Source organism: Rhinoraja longicauda, chromosome 33 (assembly GCF_053455715.1).
Source record: "Rhinoraja longicauda isolate Sanriku21f chromosome 33, sRhiLon1.1, whole genome shotgun sequence".
Lineage (NCBI taxonomy): Eukaryota > Metazoa > Chordata > Chondrichthyes > Rajiformes > Arhynchobatidae > Rhinoraja > Rhinoraja longicauda.
The window spans coordinates 5463560-5485989 of NC_135985.1; the positions used below are offsets into that span (position 1 = coordinate 5463560).

At 43.5% G+C, this 22430-nt stretch overlaps 1 protein-coding gene across 10 annotated transcripts in view; it reads right to left on the reverse strand.

The window, feature by feature from the left end:
* mef2aa (myocyte enhancer factor 2aa) overlaps positions 1-22430 on the reverse strand; it is a 187747-nt gene that overhangs the window by 21490 nt on the left and 143827 nt on the right. For 7 of the 10 annotated variants that reach the window (XM_078427541.1, XM_078427542.1, XM_078427544.1 and 4 more), the window contains 3 exons: positions 16638-16775; positions 7891-8101; positions 3248-3301 (listed from right to left, as the gene is read on the reverse strand). In XM_078427541.1, the coding sequence (XP_078283667.1) occupies positions 3248-3301; positions 7891-8101; positions 16638-16775 (403 nt within the window). Of the gene's footprint in view, positions 1-3247; positions 3302-7890; positions 8102-16637; positions 16776-16825; positions 16958-22430 lie in introns of all 10 variants that reach the window. The other 3 variants (XM_078427548.1, XM_078427545.1, XM_078427551.1) reach the window with 2 other exon arrangements.

Genomic DNA, 22430 nt, shown 5'->3' on the forward strand with positions numbered 1-22430 from the left:
CGAACCTGAGTCTCCGGCGCTGCATTCGCTGTAAGGCAGCAACTCTACCGCTGCGCCACCGTGCTGCCCTAGGCATTGAGGGCCGAAGGGCCTGTTCCTGTGCTGTTCTGCTCTGTGTTCAATGGCTCAGCATTCTTCCCCTTTAAGCTATGGGCATTTGACCTACGTTCTATTTCCCAACAGCACTGGCAGCAAGCAGAAGCCTGTCAGAAATGTGAAACGCAACTCCCTGCTGGCACACTGAGCCTTTTCAAATCCTGCTTCCCCCATTCACCATGAAGGTAAAAACAACAGCTGATGATCCATCAGGGCCTCACTGGGCTCCCAGTGTCAGGGCTCATCCTTAATGTGCACCTGCTGTTCTACTTCACACAGCATACAACAGGCACAGTTAGCTGGCAGGTTATTGTGCACCAGGAGACGAATGCTATGATGACATCGTCCCAAATGCCTGTTAGATGTTTAGACGTTCTGCTCAGTAATTTCTGCTGCCTCAAACGCACGAAGAAGCTAGATAGATCTCTTAAGGATAGCGGAGTCAGGGGGTATGGGGAGAAGGCAAGAACGGGGTACTGATTGAGAATGATCAGCCATGATCACATTGAATGGCGGTGCTGGCTCGAAGGGCCGAATGGCCTACTCCTGCACCTATTGTCTATTGTATATGTATTACCATCTTCCCATCCAACAATGAACCATTGTATATTTCCTTGATCGTCGTCTGCTTTGATCTGTTCTTTTCACCCCTTACACGGTTCTTTGTACCCTTCCATATCTCGTTTCCCTCTCCCCTGACCATCAGTCAATTCACAGTCGCACCGAACACCGCAGCCCCACCTGGCTCGGACATGCCCCGCCATGGGGTCGGCCGGGTCAACGCCAACGTGCATCGTTGGGGGTTGCGTCCATCAGCAGCCTGCGTGCGTGGAGCAGACCAGCAAACAGCGCGGCACGTCATTTTCGACTGCGCTGTCCTCCGTCCCCCTGGTGGAGGGGTAGATCTCACGGCCCTCGACAACAGCACATTGCACTGGCTACAGCGCCTGGAGGGTGTTACACAACTTCTGCTGCCTCAAGCGCAAGAAGAAGAAGTCTGAAGAAGGGGCTCGACCCGAAACGTCACCCGTTCCCTCTCTCCAGAGATGCTGAGTTACTCCAGCATTTTTGGGCTATCGTCAGCACATAGGTTACTGGTTCTGCCGTTAACACAAGGTTTCACCTTCCCCAACTGGAATTTGAAACTGTCATTTGAGTAAAGCAAATGTTGCTGAGAGCTTGAGGAAAAGACTTCATATTATTGACTGTGATGTGTTTATTCAGTCGCTAAGAGTTCCTTGCAATAAAAAAATGTAATAGAGAATGATTTGAAACAGTAAACCCAATCAAAAATGACTTGCATCCTCTTTACATTATAAATTTAATTTTAGTGTTATGGGGCATAAAGCTTGCTAGCAAGGTTGATCTACAATGATGTGTAATCTTGATCTTCAGAGTAAGGGTAAATAATGCTCTGAAGTGAAATTGGAATCATTTTTTTGCTTAAAGAATAGATAAAGATTTCTTGAGTAACTCTCATCACCAGAAAAATATAGAGTCGATAAAGAAATTCTGAACTGCAGACACTGTTGCAGGAAAGCCAAATTACACACAGCAAGATTCCACAAACAAGCAAAGTGACAAATGAGGAAACAATGAATTGCAGATGCTGGTTTATATCAGAGATAGACACAAAGTGCTGGTGTATCTCAGCGGGTCAGACAGCATCTCTGGAGAAGAAAGATGGGTGACGTTTCGAGTCAAGACCACCTCTTCAGACTCAAACTATGCCCTGTTTGGTTGTTGGGTTCAGACATAAGACCATCTTGCCATACATTTGTTCAATACATTTGCCCTTGGCTCAGACTTCATCTCCATTACTTCCCAGTTCAGCTCACATTTCAAATATATAGTGGTTAATTTACATTTCACAAAGTCCAACTAGTATTTAAAAACAGGACCACAAAAGATTTACTGAATAATCATGAAACAATCAAAACATACATATTGGGTTCCAAGTGCCAATCTTTAAACATTGCTGATCTACTAAATGTGGCTTTGTAGATGGGATAATTTTGGAACTTGCACCATCTGTCGTACATCTCTAAAAGTGCCAACTTCATGATTAGTTCCTTACAATACGGTTGTTATTTCTTTAATGATCACACAATGCCAAATGCAATGAATCAAATCCAATTCTCTTGATGGATATCCACCCTCCGGGGCATAAAGGCATAAATAGTGGTGGCCTTTCAGTTTCAGTTTTTAGTTTTAGTTTAGTTTAGTTTCGAGATACAGCGCAGAAACAGGCCCTTCGGCCCACCGAGTCTGCACCGACCAGCGATCCCCGCATACTAACACTATCCTGCACGCACTAGGGACAATTTTACATTTATACCAAGCCAATTAACCTACAAACCTGTATGTCTTTGGAGTGTGGGAGGAAACCGAAGATCTCAGAGAAAATCCACGCAGGTCACGCGGAGAACGTACAAACTCCGTGGAAACAGGCCCTTTGGCCCACCGAGTCCATGCCGACCACTTGTTCACACTAATTCTAAGTTATCCCAATTTCACCCAATACCTAACCCCATAACATAAAAATAGGCTGAAATACATCTGACAAAAATGGCATAAAAAAGGTATTAAAAGCAAAAATTATCAGTGGCTAATACACTATAGTCACTTATTTATAGGTAGATTTAAAAGAATTGAGGGCTATTTTCTATTAACATTATGCAGGCAGATGAGAACGAGTTAGCAGCTAGTTTCACATTTCATGCTCTCATCTGCTTTATACCGTTGAGTAGTTAAAATCACTCCAGGGGCAGCACAGTGGCGCAGCTGGTAGAGCTGCTGCCTCACATCGCCAGAGACAAAGAGTCAATCCTGACCTTGGGTGCTGCCTGTGTGGAGTTTGCATGTTCTCCCTGTTACCGTGTGGGTTTCATCCGGGTGCTCCGGTTTTCTCCACATCCCAAAGACTTGCGGATTCGTAGGTAAATTGCCCCTAACACTAAGTAGGGAGTGAATGGAAAAAGTGAGATAATATAGAATTAGTCTGAATGGGTGATCGATGGTTGGCATGGGCCTGGTGGGCTGAAGGGCCTGTTTCCATGCTGTGTCTCTAAACTAAATAATATTCAGATTCCAGTGAATGGAGGGTTAACAAAGCCAAGAGTATTGAATTAAGATCAGATATTTGGCTTACCCACAGGGCTGGTGCCTGCACCATTTGACATCGTGAGGTCTGCCATCATTCCACCTGAAATAAAACACAGAGAAGTCCAATCTTAAAACAAAGGCTGCAGTTAGCAACAATAAAATGGATCGGAATCGCAAGGGTAGGTTGGAGCATCACAATAATTAACATTTACGATAATTTACACTTCTTTACACCCAAGAAGCATGGCTTTTTCATCAAAAATCAATTCTGAAAATCAGATGCTTTTTATACATTGCCTATTAAAAAGCCATCATTTCAATGGGCCAATATTAAAAAATAGAATAAAGATAGTGATCATAGAAATATTTACAATAAAATCACAGATTATTCATTTGAAAACTAGAACTATGTCAGGATTAGTTACTGCAACGTACTCTGACACCTGGTTCACATATTTTTTAATGAAACTACGACCAATTAACTCAATTACACCACATGGCAAAGGAAATTTATTTATACCACAAAATATCGCTATAATTATTTATTGGATGTGTATGGCAAATAGTCAGGAATCAAGAGTCAAGAGATATTTTTTGTCATATGGTCTTCTGATCCTGAGAGCAGAGAAGTGTGATTGTGAGTGTATATATATACAGGTATATATATATATACATATATATGTATATATGAGTGTGTGTGTGTGTGTGTATGTGTGTGCGTGTGCGTGTGCGTGTGTGTGTGTATGTTTATATATGTATATGTTGGGGGAGTCCAGAACAAGGGGCCACAGTTTAAGAATAAGGGGTAAGCCATTTAGAACGGAGATGAGGAAAAACTTTTTCAGTCAGAGAGTTGTGAATCTGTGGAATTCTCTGCCTCAGAAGGCAGTGGAGGCCAATTCTCTGAATGCATTCAAGAGAGAGCTAGATAGAGCTCTTAAGGATAGCGGAGTCAGGGGGTATGGGGAGAAGGCAGGAACAGGGTACTGATTGAGAATGATCAGCCATGATCACATTGAATGGCGGTGCTGGCTCGAAGGGCCGAATGGCCTCCGCCTGCACCTATTGTCTATATGTGTGTGTGTGTGCACGCATCTATGTCTGTGTGTGTGTGTGCATCTATGTGTGTGTGTGTGTATATTTTTATATGTATGTGTGTGTGCATGCATCTATGTCTGTGTGTGTGTGCACGCGCATCTATGTCTGTGTGTGTGTGTGTGTGTGTGTGCATTTGTGTGCGCGCATACGCACACTGAACTTTTTTTTCTCGTTTCTTATATTATTTACAGTGTACTATGTTTACACATGTTACACAAGTAAGAATTTAATTGTTCTCTCTGGGACATATGACAATAAAACACTCTTGACCATTGTACAAAATGCAAATAGGAACAACCTACCTGACTACCTTGCACAAATTATTAACGTGGGCAGTAACCAATTTTTTTAAAAGTTAAAATTCAAGGTCAAGTAATTTGATAAAAATTGTGCATGTTCCGTTAACACAGAGCAAATCAATATTGCTGTTGCAAACAGATTATTTTGATACATTTGTCTCATCTTTTCAGCTCCAAATACTACCTCAATTTAAATATTTCACTTGAAGAACTGAGGAATTAGCTCCTCAGATTCCTATAGTGCTTGCTGATTTTTTTTGTACACTACAGCTTTTGAGCCTTTATACATATTAATTGAAAACTGCAACTTAAGCATCAAAAGATAGAAGATTAAAAGGTAATTAATATTATGCTTTTCATTTTGTCAAATCAATATTAAGATATTTGACTCACGGCATGTACTTTGAAAAACAATTACATTTTTATTTGAATGTTATTGTCACGTTATAGGTTCATTTCCTTTCCGTGATCATGCCGATTCAGAGATCACTTCTCCCTTCTCCTGTCAGGCAAGAGGTACAGAAGTCGCACATCGCACATCTCCAGATTCAGGGACAGTTACTTCCTAGGTGTTATCAGGCAACTGAACCATCCGCTCATCGGCTAGAGTGTAGTCCTGAACTCCCATCTACCTCATTCGAGACCTTTGAACGATCTTTAATCAGACTTTTTCTTGCACTAAACTTTGTAGCCTTTATATCCTCTAACTGTACATGGTGGACGGCTTCATTGCAATCGTGTATAGTATTTCCTTTGACTGAGTAGCATGGAAACAAGAAAGCTTTTCATTGTAGACACAAAAAGCTGGAGTAACTCAGCAGGATAGGCATCATCTCTGGAGAGAAGGAATAGGTGATGTTTCGGGCACACAGCTTTTCATGGTACCTCAGTACACGTGACAATAATAAACTACATAAAACAAATCAGAGATGCAAGGTGTATGAATCAATGTGTATGAAGGAACTGCAGATGTTGGTTTACACCGAAGATCGACACAAAATGCTGGAGTAACTCAGCGGGCCTGGCAGCATCTCTGGAGAGAAAGAATGGGTGACGTTCCGGGTCAAGACCCTTCTTCAGACTTTCGACCCAAAACGTCACCCATTCCTTCTCTCCAGAGATGCTGCCTGTCCCACTGAGTTACTCCAGCATTTTGTGTCTACCTTGTGTGAACTGATGGATTGGCATTTGTCTGTGGTTTGTCACCAGTTTTCTACTAGTATAAGAAAATAACTGCAGATGCTGGTACAAATCGAAGGTATTTATTCCCCTTTGTCCTTTGTCCCGCCCCCTTGACATCAGTCTGAAGAAGGGTCTCGACCCGAAACATCACCCATTCCTTCTCTCACCAGTTTTCTACTAAGCAATGCCAATGTTAAAGTTGCCCGAACTGAAAGCACCTTCCCAAATAGCTTTATTTGGAAAAACGTAAACTACTCTGGGACAAATAGACTATTTAAAATGCATTTTGATATCTAGGCCTAAGTTTATTATTGTTACGTATACAGAGGTACAGTGAAACGCTTTTTGCTTCCATGCTAATCAAATCAGATAATACCATACATGAATACCATCAAACCAAACACAACTACACAGGAACAGCAAAGATTGGGCGGCACGGTAGAGCAGCGGTAGAGTTGCTGCTTTACAGCGAATGCAGCGCCGGAGACTCAGGTTCGATCCTGACTATGGGTGCTGCACTGTAAGGAGTTTGTACGTTCTCCCCGTGACCTGCGTGGGTTTTCTCCGAGATCTTCGGTTTCCTCCCACACTCCAAAGACGTACAGGTATGTAGGTTAATTGGCTGGGTAAATGTAAAAATTGTCCCTAGTGGGTGTAGGATAGTGTTAATGTGCGGGGATCGCTGGGCGGCACGGACTTAGAGGGCCGAAAAGGCCTGTTTCCGGCTGTATATATATGATGATGATGATGATGATGATTGCAGAATATAGTTTATCAGCATTGTTGCTCAACAGTTTAGAAAAAAGTTCAATTTTTAGTCTCGTTCATTGTCACGTGTACCGCGATACAGAATAAAGCGTTTTTGTTCATAAGCTTTATTATTCATAAGTAGAATGAGGCCATTCAGCCCATCAAGTCTACGCCGCCATTTAATCATGGCTGATCTATCTCTTCCTCCTAACCCCATTCTCCTCCCTTCACCCCATAAACCCTGACACCTGCACCAATCAAGAATCTATCTATCTCTGCCTTAAAATATCCATTGACTTGGCCTCCACAGTCGTCTGTGGCAAAGAATTCCACAGATTCACCACCCTCTGACTAAAGAAATTCCTCCTCATCTCCTTCCTAAAGAAACGTCCTTTAATTCTGAGTCTATGACCTCTAGTCCTGGACTCTCCCACTAGTGGGAACATCAGCTCCACATCCACTCTGTCCACACGTGTTGCGTGCTGTCCAGTCAGTGTAAAGACTATACGTGATTACGATCAAGCCATCCACTGTGTACAGATACAGAATAAAGGGAATAACGTTTAGTGCTAGATAAAGTCCAGTGAAGTCCGATTTCTCCGACAGGAACTAAGTTGGAAAATCAGGTCAGCAACCTAGCTTAAGGAAGGACTATTCAGAAGCAATTAAGTTGATCCGCTTTGTGGTGGCATTCTCGTTAATATAATCAGATAATTCTATATGCATATACCACATGCATATGTGAAATCCTTTGGTTCATACACCCTGAATCTCTGATTTGTCTCATTTAGTTCAGTTTATTATTGTCACGTCTGCCGAGGTTCAGTGAAAAGATATTCTCATTGGTATAATTACAAGCTCCCACAACAATACGGCTATGTCAACGTCTGAAGAAGGGTCTCGACCCGAAACATCACCCACTCCTTCTCTCCAGAGATGCTGCCTGTCGCGCTGAGTTACTCCAGCTTTTTGTGTCCATCTATCTATGTCAATGTACAGTACCTCGTTAACAGAGAGTCACCAATGTACAATGAAATGGGGGACACAGCAGCAGAGTTGCTGCCCTACAGCACCAGAGACCTGGGTTCGATCCCGACTACGGGCGCTGTCTGCACGGAATTTGTACGTTCTCCCCGTGACCTGCGTGGGTTTTCTCTGAGATCTTCAGTTTCCTCCCACACTCCAAAGACGTACAGGTTTGTAGATTAATTGGCTTGGTAAAGGTAAAAATTGTCCCTAGTGTGCGTAGGATAGCGTTAGTGTGCGTGGATCGCTGGTCGGTGCGGACTCGTGGGCCGAAGGGCCTGTTTCCACGCTGTATCTCTAAACTAAACAATGGAAACACAAGTAGCCCCATTACCAGTGCTCGGAGGTCTCTGTTGGGTGACCGGCGACAGAACGTTTCTGGGCAGCGTAGCCTGGGGTGGAGAGAGCATGTTGGTGTCCGTTATCGATGTCGTTACCAATGAATGGGTGACAAGAGAGCTTCCTGGGTGACTGTAGGTTAGCGTGTTCTGGTTGCTCACAGGTACTGCAACAGGCATTGCAAAGTTTTGAGTTTGCAAACCAGGCTAAAATAAAGGAAGAAAATCACAGTCAACAGTTTTTCAATGCATCGAATGTGCTGCAAATAATTGACTTTTGCAATCTGCAGAAATAATTTCTCGATCAGAAGAAATCAACATCATAGGAAGGAAGGAATCGCAGATGCTGGTTTAAGCCGAAGACAGGCACAAAGAGCTGGAGTAACTCAGCGGATCAGACAGCATCTCTGGAGAAAAGGAATAGGTGACATTTTGGGTCGCGACCCTTTGTCTGAAGAAGGGCCTCGACCCGAAATGTCACCTATTCCTTTTCTCCAGAGATGCTGTCTGATCTGCTGAGTTACTCCAGCTTTTTGTGTCTATCTTCGACATAATAGGTGTTGGATTCTTAGAACCGTATACCTGCATTGCCCAAAACGGTACAGTCAATACTGATATACATTTGCCAAGCACTGGTGCACAGTCGTGGCACAAGTATATGGGACATGGATAGGTTTAGAGGGACATGGGCCAAAGACAGGGGAGTGGGACTAGCTTAGATGGGGCATCTTGGTTGGCATGGACGGGTTGGGCCGAAGGGTCTGTTTCTGTGCCGTATGACTCTAAAATCAAGTCAATATATTCAGTAGTTTCGTCTTTTATAGACTATTATTCTTCTCGTGCCTCAAAATAATTCTGACACTAGAAGTTTAGTTTCAGTTTTGTTTTGTTCAATCTCTGTAAATTATGTTTTCATGGGAAAAATTAAATAGGTTGATAAATGTATGTTGTTGCTGTTCGATACTACTCTAACATGGTGTTACGAAGGTCTTCATTCTGGTACTAACATTGACTATCCAAACACGCAGGGAGGGGGCAGTTTCATGTGCTCTTCAGTGAAAGAGCAACAATGGTGGAAACAAACGCTGGGGATTGTAATTTTCCCCGGTTAATGAGCTGATGGATTATCAATGAAAATGCTGGCAATCTACCCAGTAATTTTCTGCATGGAACAAAGCACTATAATTGCTGCTGTTTCCTCCTTTTAAACCCTTCTTTTGCATTTTGCCATATCAGTAAGCTGAATGATAACTCTTTAATGGTGACCCCAAGGTGGTAAAACATAAAAATTCAAGTAATTGTCCAATTTAAAGAAATCAAATGCAAGCAAGCAGTGGACAAGAATGCCGATTTAGACTGGAGAAATTAAAGATCACTTATTTACTGTACCATCTATTTACCAAGGACTATTTAGACTAATTCCCCCAAAATATCTTGGATAAAATGACAACGTTTTTAAAATATTTAATTATTATTTTCCTTTAGATGCACTTTAAGATTTTCCTTACAGTTTCCTTTATGGGAGTTATGGGAGTTGGGGAGAATTTCCCCCCAGTGTTTGAAGTCCAAACAGTGCAAAGACAACTGGATATAGAAACACTGTTCAGTGCAAACAAAAAAGGTTATATTTGCATGTAAAATTAAACTTGAGAGCCAGCGGAATTATGAAAGTGTGCATCAGCCAAAAAATGAATAGAACTTATTAAAAAATAGTTTGCATTTATGTTAGTACATTATTGCAACATGACACCACAGCTAAGCATATTTCTTAAGCAACACGATGAAAGACTAAAATAGTGTACATTGTATTAAAATTTTAAGTCAGCTAATAAAATACAAATTCTTATATAGAAACAGATCCAGTGTATCGAGGCAAGAATATTAATAAGTGATATTGCACATTTGCACATATGCAAAAGGCAAGGTTATTATTAATGTAATATTGCACATATGCAAAATGAAAGAATATTATTAATAAATGATATTGCACACATGCAAAAAAAAAAATCTAAATTGCAGAATTTGCAGGAATTCGTGGAGAAATTAAATATTGAAATCATCAACAGCAGCAAACTAATGGACATTATAACGGAAAAGCACCAAAATCCATTGGACGTATAATTTCATTTAACCAGGTAGAAAGGTAGCAGGAAAAAATGTTCCCGATGTTGGGGGAGTCCAGAATTAGGGGTCACAGTTTAAGAATAAGGGGTAGGCCATTTAGGACTGAGATGAGGAAAAACTTTTTCACCCGGAGAGTTGTGAATCTGTGGAATTCTCTGCCACAGAATGCAGTGGAGGCTAATTCACTGGATGTTTTCAAGAGATAGTTAGATATAGCTCTTCGGGCTAACAGAATCAAGGGATATGGGAGAAAGCAGGAATGGGGTACTGATTGTGGATGATCGCCATGATCATATTGAATGACGATGCTGGCTCAAAGGGCCGAATGGCCTACTCCTGCACCTATGTTTCTAAATAACTGCAAGTTTCTTTGATCTTAACAAAATTTGGCATTAAAAAAATGGATTGGATATCGTTAGAATCTTAAAAATAAGCTGCAAATAGAGTTATAATTCTGGATCCAGATGTCCAATTTTAAAATTCTTACGTGGGACCATTCTTCTATTTGGTAAGTTTTGGGAAATGTAGAGAAATACAGATTCAAAGGGCTCAGAAATGCATTATCAAAAGTGAAAAATTCCAAACTGTTCAACTCGAACTAACTTTACTTTGCTTACTTACTTGTGACATTTTGAGTTTTAATTTCGCAATCAGTTTGCAGGTCGTTTAACTGAGCAGAAACATGAATCTAACATCCAAAAAGTGACAAATGTCCCAGAAAACACATTTAAACTTCATGTAATTACAGCTATAAATTGTGTTTTGTGGTGACATTTTTATTACACAGTCTTTCATGTTGAATGATACAATTTTTCTTCTTTACAGACAAGCCCGTCGGAAAACACCCACCCAAATGTATCCGGAGATTTGATATTATAATTCATTGTGGATCGGCATCTCCGGCTCTGGTGCAATTTCCACTCGCAGAGCTCAGATACTTAGGGACAAGAGTCTTTAGGGATACAATTGAGATCATCAGCTGCTCCTTCTACACTTCTACACTTATCCGCCCGGAGGTTTGTCAAACAAACTCAAATACGTGGAGGAGAGCACAGCAGGCGATACTCCCACGTGTGTTTAATGTAGTGACCATTGACAAATTCCCTCACCCGAGAAAGTGAGTCATGCTGGGGTTGCGTGTTTACAAGCAACCACCCGGGTCTAATGTGTTGTGCAGATGCTGGTTTAAATCGAAGGCAGGCACAAACTGCTGGAGTAACTCAGCGGGACAGGCAGCATCTCCGGAGAGAAGGGATTAACACACACGGCCTGACTTGCAATGTGAAGGAGTGAACAATAAGACCCAGATGGACGCAAAATGCTGAAGTAACTCAGCGGGACAGGCACCATCTGAAGAAGGGTCTCGACCTGAAACGTCACCCATCTTGGTTCTTGTTTCTTGGTCCTCCAAAATATTCCAAATAGAATTTAAACTGGAGGTGGTGGAGTATGGACTTACGCAAGAAGGTAGTTCTTTTTCATCAAGAAGCCCTTCTTGTTTAAGTCCATACTCCACCAGCTCCAGTTTAAATTCTATTTGGAATATTTTGGAGGACCAAGAAACAAGAACCAAGATGGGTGATGTTTCGGGTCGAGACCCTTCTTCAGATGCTGCCTGTCCCACTGAGTTACTCCAGCATTTTGTGTCCACCTGGGAGTAATTGTTCACTCCTTCACATGCAAGTCAGGCAGTGTGTGTGAACAGCTCTTACAGCTCCACCCACACACATCCTCACTCACACTGCCTGCCTACCAAGAATCATTGGTGGACTTAAGGTCAATTTTTCCCACGCATGCTAAGGATGATGTTAAATTCATAACTTGTGTCCATGGATTTATTAACCAAAGAAAGGCTGAGGAGTAGGTTTGGGGCCTAAATCCTAATTTCCTTTCCAGAGCTGCCAAATTGGTGGATCTTCCCTCTGATCCACTGTGGATATGTTCACGGAAAAATTACAGGAGAAAAGGTTAACTCAATGGGCTGAATGGCCTCTTCTAGGTCAAAAGGAAATAAGGAAATATAAAACAAACTGAGACCATGTTAGTACTTTTGTAATCCAAATTTATAATAACAAATAAAATTTGTTAGTACAGGTGTCCGGGGTTATGGGGAAGAGCAGGAGAATGGTGTTGAGAGGGAAAGATAGATCAGTCATGATTTGAATGGCGGAGTAGACTTGATGGGCCAAATGGCTTAATTCGGCTCCTATAAATTTTTAACTTATGAACACCCCGTTTCCACTCCATTAGACCTTTACATTCCGTACGTCAAGCCATGAACTTCCCAGGTTTGAGTGCCTCTGTGCCACAGTTTACATTACTTTCTCCAAAGATGTCCTTAAGCTGGAATGAGTGCAGAGACGGTTTACAAGGCTGTTTCCAGGACTTGAGGGCCTGAACTATTAGGTGAGGTTGGGCAAGTTAGGACTTTATTCTTTGCAGTGTAGGAGGGCCGAATTATGCTCCTACAACCTATGAATGTCAAGTCCGATTTAGATCCAATTTATCCTCACAGATCTAGTAAACCGTAATTGCTGTTCACTGCATCAAAATGAATGGTTGGTGCATACAATGGTTGTGACACCGACAGTGGAAAGGAGCAATCAGACCACATGAATGTGTGGACGGTCTGATTAATCGGGCAGAAATTCATCCCGGCAATCGGGATGTAATGCATTTGGGGAGGTGTGGCAAGGCAAGGGAGTGAGTAAAAACATGGGAAACACCCATGTTCCCAATCACGGGGGAGTCATGTTCCCAATGTTGGGGGAGTCCAGAACCAGGGGCCACAGTTTAAGAATAAGGGGTAGGCCATTTAGAACAGAGATGAGGAAAAACTTTTTCACTCAGAGTTGTAAATCTGTGGAATTCTCTGCCTCAGAAGGCAGTGGAGGCCAATTCACTAGATGCTTTCAAGAGATAGTTAGATAGAGCTCTTAATGATAGCGGAGTCAGGGGGTATGGGGAGAGGGCAGGAACGGGGTACTGATTGTGAATGATCAGCCATGATCACATTGAATGGTGGTGCTGGCTAGAAGGGCCGAATGGCCTACTGCACCTATTGTCTATTTGGTGTGGAAGAACAATAGGGACCTTGGAGTTCACATCCACAGAACCTTAACAGCAGTAGGACAGAGCAATAAAGTAGTTCAAAAGCTATAAAGGATATTTTCCTTTATTTGTTGATGCAAAAACAAAAGTTCTGTTCCTCATAAACATTGCAAATCGCGTTAGAACACGATTGTATCATTGGGGAAAAAAGGGGATTGAGGGCGGGAGAGTTTAGACTCGCAATAGCAATGCCTTTACTCCTGCAGGCTTATTTTTTTAAATAAAGGTATTTTAAATAGCTATAACTTTATTTTTGTTACTGTTTGCTAAATATACTAAAGGCTGTATGTTACATTATTTGATTGAGTATCATTGCACAAGTGCCAATAGAAGCCATTGCTTGCCATTTTCAATGACCACCGGTGGTGAAACGAGCAACTTTGTCCTTAAGAGGCAATGGTGTTTGACTGTTGACATGGAAACAGTTTTTTACCATAGATGGGGTTTTTTATTCCAAGACAGTTTTTTTTTTGTTTCTCTATTTCGAAAGTAACTTTTAAGTGTTTTTTCTAGTTCCCAATCAAGATTGCTTTATAATAGCAAATTTGGCTCGCATAAGACAAATAGTGTTCTCTCCTTCATCAATCGTGTTATATTTAATTCACGCTATGGAATCCCCGCTAGAGCAGAATGTAGCAGGCGGTAGGGTGGTACAGTGGTACAGCTGCTGCCTTACAGTGCGAGAGGCCCAAATTCTACCCTGACTATGGGTGTTGTGAAACAGACAGTTCTCCCTGTGACTGTGTGGGTTTTCTCCGGGTGCTCCGGTTTCCTCCCACATTCCAAATTCATGCAGGTTTGTCAGTTAAAAATATTGTCCCTAGAGTGTAGGATGTAAAACTGGGATGACATATAACTAGTGTACAGCTGATTGTTGGTCGGCACAGGCTTGGTGGGCCAAAGGGCCTGTTTCCACGCTGTATTTCTGAACTGAATGAAACCTCCTGAAAAGAGATGGTGATTTTTAAAACTGCATACTACATTGGTTAGATCACCACTTGAGTGTTTGAGAAATTTGGTCACCACAGGATAGGGTGGGGTGTTTGGGGTGTGTGTGTGTGTGTGTGTGTGTGTGTGGGGGGGTGTTTGTGGGGGAGTGTGGGCATGTGGGGTGTGTGTGTGTGTGTTTGTGTGGGGGGGTGTTTGTGGGGGTGTGTGTGCATGTGGGGTGTGTGTGTGTGTGTGTGTGTGTGTGTGTGTGTGTGTGTGTGTGTGTGTGTGTGTGTGTGTGTGTGTGTGTGTGTGTGTGTGTGTGTGGGTGTTTGTGGGGGGTGTGTGTGCATGTGGGGTGTGTGTGTGGGGTATGTGTGTGCGTGTGTGCGTGCGTGTGTGCGTGTGTGTACACATGCGCATGTGCGACTTGGAAGGATGTTGCCAGAAAAAATTGGATAAGCTTCCATTATTTTCTTTGGAATAGAGTTGTGCAAGAGAAACTTAATTGAAGTGTATAAAATAACAAAGAACCTAGAAAAATAGGAACTACACATTTCCAATTGCAGAGGGGCCCAAAAACCTGCAGCACAAAAACAGAAGAATCGGTAGTAAGATTGGACAAGAGATGAGGATTATTTTTCCGCCAGGGGCTAAGGTTTGATACGCAGTGCCTGAATAGTGGGGGGGGGAAGAGTTGGTTGGAGACAGAACACATTTACACAGCACACAGTCAGAACCTTTGTTTTACCCAAGATGGAAATATAAAATATTAAAGAGCACAGTTTTTAGAAGAGAAGGGCAAAGTTTAAAAGAGATGAGCAGGGCAAGTTTTTTTCTTTACACACAGGGTGGTGGGTGCCTGGAAAGGATGGTGGTTGAGGCCCATACGATAGTGGAGTTTAAGAGACTTTCGGATAGGCACATGCATATGTACGGAATAGACGGATATAGATTATGTGCAGGCAGATAAAGAGTTGGTGTTCCCATCATGTACGGTACAGATATTGTGGGCCGAAGGGCCTGTTCCTGTGCTGTACTGTTCTATCTTCTACGTTTATGTGGCCTGAAAGCTGATTATTAGTATAGGAAGGTGGTGCTAGAAATGGCAATTCTTTTTTGCCCCCAATCACGATGGGCCAAATGGCCTCCTCATGTTGTAATGCTTCAATGATTCTACAAAACTAGGGGTATAACTTAAATTTGACTGAGAAATGCAAAACAGAATCAACTTGAAAAAAAAGTAATGATAATGTATAAAACTACACTCAACACATGTAGTTAAGGCTGTCAAAAGACCAATTTTGCTACTGTGTCATTATATTTTTTTATTCCCATACAATAATTCCTTATAACGTAACCTAACCTCTTTTACAACAGTGACATACAATGGTTCCAAAATATATAATTTTATTACCAGCAAACTTTCATATTCAAACATCGTATTTATATACGAAACACAGAGGACAAACCCTCAATTCTGAACTAAAAGTAAACAAATATTAAATTTGTAGGAAGGAGCTGCAGATGCTGGTTTAAACCAAAGATAGACACAAGAAACTGGAGTAACTCAGCGGGACAGGCAGCATCTCTGGAGAGAAGGAATGGGTGACGTTTCGGGTCGAGACCCTTCTTCAGATTAAATTTGACGCATTTCCCTCTAAGTAAATAGTTTCGCTCAAACCAAGTAATGTGATTTGAGCAGATCATCAGCTGAATAAGCCAAATTGTGTTCATGATTGCATAAAAACAATTGTCATTTATTGGCCAAATAATCGATGGGCAGTAGGAATTTAACTTTTTCAAAACCAACACAACGTAAAGGGGATGTACAGAGCGAGATGCTTTTAGTTTTACACACACAATGGGTGGCGGGTGCCTGAAACGCACTGCTCCACGTGGTGTTGAAGGCAGATACGAGAATGGCTTGTAGAGGCTTTAGGATAGGCACATAGATATGCAGAGGATGGAGGAACATCGTTCACTTGAGGTGGTTAGTTAAACTTGGCATAATTTTCAGCAAAGATATTGCGTGTTGTAGGGCTTGTTCCTGTGCTGTTCTATTCCTAATTCTAATACATTGGAACGTTGTAAATGTTCAGTTCCAATGTGAAAACGACACACACAACACACACATACAACACACAACACACACACACACACACACGCGCACACACACACACACTCAAATACAACATTCGCACCTTCAGAAAACTTTGGAACAGCTTAGTGCACACAAAATGTCCAAAGGCCAAATGTTAAAGCAAGTTATTTTGTTCATTAATCCACACACGTACACACACGATCAACACACAGTTATCAAGGTGGTAATGAGATGGAGAGTCAACAGGTGTGCAATGACTATGGAAAAGGTGATTCGGGATGGCATAACCAAGTTAGTGCTCTATCAGCCCACGAGGTTAGGTACACGTTTGCTGCACAAGGTGTTCATTCTCGGTGTGCCTTCACTACGCTCAGTAGCCCTCATGCAGGCTTCTTCAGCAGCGAGCAGGCAGTCACGGAGCAAGGAAATCAAAGTCCTTTCAAGCAAGAGCACCACGTGCCGATATCTACTTACTGCGAGTTTATGATTCCTCATCATGTTATCAAACTCTTCATTTATTTTTTTATATTTCTCCTCTGTGTGGGGGGTGAGCACGTATGAGGAGTCAGGTTCAGGACTGTCGCAGCCTCTGTGTTCTTTCTTGTTAAGTGCCTAGCAGATTTAAAGAATCAACACAAAGAATACCAGATGAAGGTACTTACACCATATCGCTTGAACATTACATCATTATCTTCATTAATCTTTCTGTATTTGTCCTCCATGAGCGGACTGTGCTCAAAAGAATCATCTGGGTCAGGACTATTACAGTCATGATGTCCTTTCTTTCTTAAGGTCTGAAATACAATTGGAAAATTCACACAAAACTACAAACCTGCTGTGTTAATAACTGTTCACTGACAGATAATCAAGTCATGACACCCTCACCCACCATCACCACCAAATATACTGGGGTACAAAATTATGCCTCTCCACCCTTCAACGTCCACCCTTCAGTGAAAGCGTCTTCGCTAAAATCAATCTATCAACTTGTTTTTGTAAACTCATTTAAGACAACCGAGTTTCAGACAGTGCTAATAAGATGCTTTTCTCCTTGCTTCTGATGGGCCAAAGTTTGAAGGAACTCATCACCAGACCCAGGAACAGCTTTTTCCCCTCAGTTATCAGGTTTCTGAACTGTACTTTCCATAAGCTAGGGTACTGTCCAATTCACCCCTGTTGTTAGGGTTGCCAACTGTCCCGTATTAGCCGTATATTGGGCTAAATTGGTTTGCCCCGTACGGAACCGCCCTTGTCCCGTATTAGGCCCAGGGGGGGCGCTTTAGGCCCGGACACTGCAGGCTCATACACTGCAGGTCCGGACAGTGCAGGTCCGGACAGTGTAGGTCCGGACAGTGTATCCGGACAGTGTAGGTCCAGACAGTGTAGGCCCGGACAGTGTAGGCCCGGATAGTGTAGGCCCGGACAGTGTAGGCCCGGACAGTGTAGGCCCGGACAGTGTAGGCCCGGACAGTGTAGGTCCGGACAGTGTAGGCCCAGACAGTGTAGGCCCGGACAGTGTAGGCCCGGACAGTGTAGGCTCGGACAGTGCAGGTCCGGACAGTGTAGGTCCGGACAGTGTAGGTCCGGACAGTGTAGGTCCGGACAGTGTATCCGGACAGTGTAGGTCCAGACAGTGTAGGTCCAGACAGTGTAGGTCCGGACAGTGTAGGTCCGGACACTGCAGGCCCGGAAAGTGTAGGTCCGGACACTGCAGGCCCGGAAAGTGTAGGCCCGGACAGTGTAGGCCCGGACAGTGTAGGTCCAGACAATGTAGGTCCAGAAGCCTGGGCGCTGCCTAACGGAGGTTGCGTAGCAAACTACCTTCCGGCCCGGGCGGCCACCATTGTTGGAGTGGGAGCACGTGGCCGCTGGCTGGGTGAGGTCACGTGGGGCGCGGGGCGGTGACGTCACCTTGTCCCTTATTTGGCAACCCGACCTGTTGTGGACATAGGACTTTGTCTCTGGAACTGATGCATTACAATGTACCTTTGCACTTTGTACCTTCCCCCTTGCTCTGCCTATTGTACTTAAGTTAGACTTTATTGTATTTATGTGTAATACATCTGTTCTGTTTGGATAGCATGCAAAACAATGCCTTTCACTGTACCTTGGTGCACATGACAATAATAAACCTAAACATAGAACCACTAGCTGTGTAAAGGAATGCAATTGGAAAATGCACATAAAATTGCAAACCTGCTGAGGCAATAACTGTTTACTGATAGATAATTAAGTAATGACACCCACACCGACCACAAAACTTAGCGGGGTGTTAAATTATGCTTGATAGCTTCCATGAGTAACTGGAGTCAGCAGGGCTCTGTTAGCACATGCTGTGGACACACACACATTGCTACCCACTCACACCCACAACTCCATGTGACTGTACGTGCACAGTTATCATCCATCAGTATCAGGCTGGGGCAGCTACATCATGACATCATTCACCACTCAAGACTGATGTGATACCAACACTGCCCTTTTTGGAGCTCTGGCCAAGCAACTATAACATAGAACTAGGGCTGCCAACTGTCCCGTATGAGACGGGACATCCCGTATTTTGGGCTAAATTGGTTTGTCCCGTACGGGACTGCCCTTGTCCCATATTAGTACAGGGTTGCCAACTTCCTCTCTCCCAAATAAGGGACAAAGGGTGACGTCACCGCCCCGTGCCCCACGTGACCTCACCCAGCCAGCGGCCACGTGCTCCCGCTCCACCAATGGCGGCCACCCTTGGTGGAGAGGGAGCACGTGGCCGCTGGCTGGGTGAGGTCACGTGGGGCGCGGGGCGGTGACGTCACCTTGTCCCGTATTTGAGAGTGAGGCAGTTGGAAACCCTACATAGAACAGACACAAAACGCTGGGCTAACTCAGCGGGACAGGCAGCATCTGTGGAGAGAAGGAATGGGTGACGTTTCGGGTCAAGACCCTTCGTCAGACTACTCTCTGAAGTCTGAAGAAGGGTCTCGACCCGAAACTTCACCCATTCCTTCTCTCCAGCGAAGCTGCCTGTCCTGCTGAGTTACTCCAGCATTTTGTGTCTATCTTCGGTTTAAACCAGCATCTGCAGTTCCTTCGTACACTTACATAGAACAGTACAGGAACAGGCCCCTCGGACACAATATTCTGCCTGCCATGATGCCAAGATAAACTAACCTCATTTGCCTGCACTTGATCCATATTCCACCATTCTCTGCATGTCTATGCACCTATCGAAAAGCCTCTCGCCACGATCGTATCTGACTCTACCACCTCCCCTGACAGCGCGCATGTGGGCGGCAACGGTAGAGTTGCTGCCTCACAGCGAATGCAGCGCCGGAGACTCAGGTTTGATCCTGACTACGGGCGCCGTCTGTACGGAGTTTGTACGTTCTCCCCGTGACCTGCGTGGGTTTTCTCCGAGATCTTCGGTTTCCTCCCACACTCCAAAGACGTACAGGTATGTAGATTAATTGGCTGGGCAAATGTAAAAATTGTCCCTGTCGGGTGTAGGATAGTGTTAGTGTGCGGGGATCGCTGGGCAGCACGGACCCGGTGGGCCGAAGGGCATGTTTCTGCGCTGTATCTCTAAATCTATAAAAAAATCCTGGCACCTACCACCCTCTGTTTAAAAAAAAACTTGCCCCACTCATCTCTTCAAAACTTTGCCCCTCAGACGTTAATGCTATGCCCTCTAGACTTTGATCATGTCCATTCTGGGGGTAAGGTTCTGACTGTCTCCCCTATCTGTATCTCTCATTATTTTACATACTTCTATCAGGTTTCCCCTCAGCCTCCAAAGCTCCAGAGAAAACAAACCAAGCTTGCCAGCCTCTAATTAGAGCCTCTAATCCAGGCAGCATTCTGGTAGACCTCTTCTGTATCCTTTACAAAGCCTCCACGTCTTTCCTGTAACAGGGCAACCAGATGTGTCCTAACCAAAGAGCTATAACATTGCAACATGTCTTCCTGACTCTTATACTCTCACAGTTGTTAGTTGTAATTTTGAGGACCCTTGATGATAGATCCTACCTTCTTGAGACTGCACCTAATGTAGATGCTTTCGATGGTGGGGAGGGCAGTGCCCATGATGGCCCAGTCTTGGTCCACAACTTTTTAGTGTTCCTATGCATTAGATTTTTTTTTTTAAATTTAGATTTAGATTTTAGATTTAGAGATACAGCGCGGAAACAGGCCCTTCAGCCCACCGAGTCCGCGCCGCCCAGCGATCCCCGCACATTAACACTATCCTACACACACTAGGGACAATTTTTTTTTACATTTACCCAGTCAATTAACCTACATACCTGTACGTCTTTGGAGTGTGGGAGGAAACCGAAGATCTCGGAGAAAACCCACGCAGGTCACGGGGAGAACGTACAAACTCCGTACAGACGGCGCCCGTAGTCAGGATCGAACCTGAGTCTCCGGCGCTGCATTCGCTGTAAGGCAGCAACTCTACCACTGCGCCACTGTGCCGCCATGATGCAATCAGTCAGGATACTTTCTACAGTGCATCTGCAGGAGTTTGTTAGTGTTTGGTGACTATAAAGCTTCCAATGACATGCCTTGAATACTATTTATCATTCCACTAGTATGCAAGCAGTAACTTGGCTGGAAACACACTATTAGCCAAGTCTTGATGAGCTGCCACATTGGCCTCCTTGGGTAAACCTTAGAAGCTGGACCCAAGCGTTCGGGTACATTCCACGTGACTATTCGTGCCCTTGTGGAATAGGTCAGAGCAAGGATCACCACCAGGCTAGTTTACATTCCCTTCAGTAGCAAGCTTTGGAGTACAACAGGCAAACTTTGGGATTATTCAAAGGATTCAATATTTACTTTGCTTGTATAATTATTTGAAGTACGCTGGAAAAGTAACGGCATAAAATAACAAATACTCTCATTTTTATTTTTGTTCCTCTAGTACTGATAAAACTAAAATGTACATCCATAGTTCTCTAATTTTATCTAATACCACATAATTGGACAACCTCGGACTCATAGAGACCCTCAGACAATCTTTGGTCGGACTTTACTAGACTTTGTCTTTGACCAAATGTTATTCACGTTATTCCCTTTATCATGTATCTGTGCACTCGATTGCAATCATGTATTGTCTTTCCGCTAACTGCTTAGCACTCATCAAAAGCTTTTCACTGTATCTCCGCACACATGACAGTAAACTAAACTAAACTAAAATTATCACTATTGTATTGCCAGAAAGGATCACAAGACATGCTTCCTATGCTTCCGCTTAGTTACTGTCTGGAAGCAGGGCCGTCTTAACGCATGGGCCTGATGAGCACTTGCCCGGGGCCCCACGAGCATAGGGGCCCCATGCTGATCTGTGTATGTTAAGTGACTTGCAATAAATAAATACTACTTTAAAAATGTAGGTTCAATAAGTGCTTTTTTCGCAACATTTTCGGTCCCTAAGTGCTTCTCACAGCGATCTGTTTAGTGCTTTTCGCAACAATGTAGCACCCTAAGTCCATCGCTAAGTGCTTTTCGGTAAGTGCTTTTCGCTGGCACGACAGGGGGGGGCTGGTAGGGAAAGGGGGGTGGGGGAGAGTAACGGTAGGGGCCCCAGTACACTGCTTTCCCCGGGGGCCCATAATGCTGTAAAAACGGCCCTGTCTGGAAGGCATTTAAAAGGTTGGCTGTTTTCACATTCGAGCAGTAACACAGTATTGTGGAATCAAAGACTTCATTTTCAGAGTCTCACTCCCGCAAATAAAGAGAAGGAGCCTTCCTATGTAACACCATTAAAATGTCCATAAATTAATTATTTCTTAAAACAATAACAATCCTAGTCTTGAATACTGTTGGTTAGTTTAGCTTATTGTCATATGTACCCGAGGTACAGCAAAAAAAGCTTCTCGTTACGTGCTTTTCCAGTCAGTGGAAAGACAATACATGATTACAATCGAACCGTCCATGATCGAATGGTGAAGCACACTCGATGGGTCGATTAGCCTAATTCCGATCTTATGTCTTATGATCTGATGATAATATAAAGCACATTTTGATCGGCAACAATGTGGCTTAGAGCCATGGAGTGATACAGTGTGGAAACAGGCCCTTCGGCCCAACTCGCCCACACCGCCCAACAATGTCCCAGCTTTGGTCCATAACACTCCAAACCTGTCCTATCCATGTATCTGTCCAACTGTTTCTTAAATGATGGGATAGTCCCAGCCTCAACTACCTCCTCTGGCAGCTTGTTCCATACACCCACACCCAAAGTTACTCCTCGGATTCCTATTAAATCTGTTCCCCTTCATC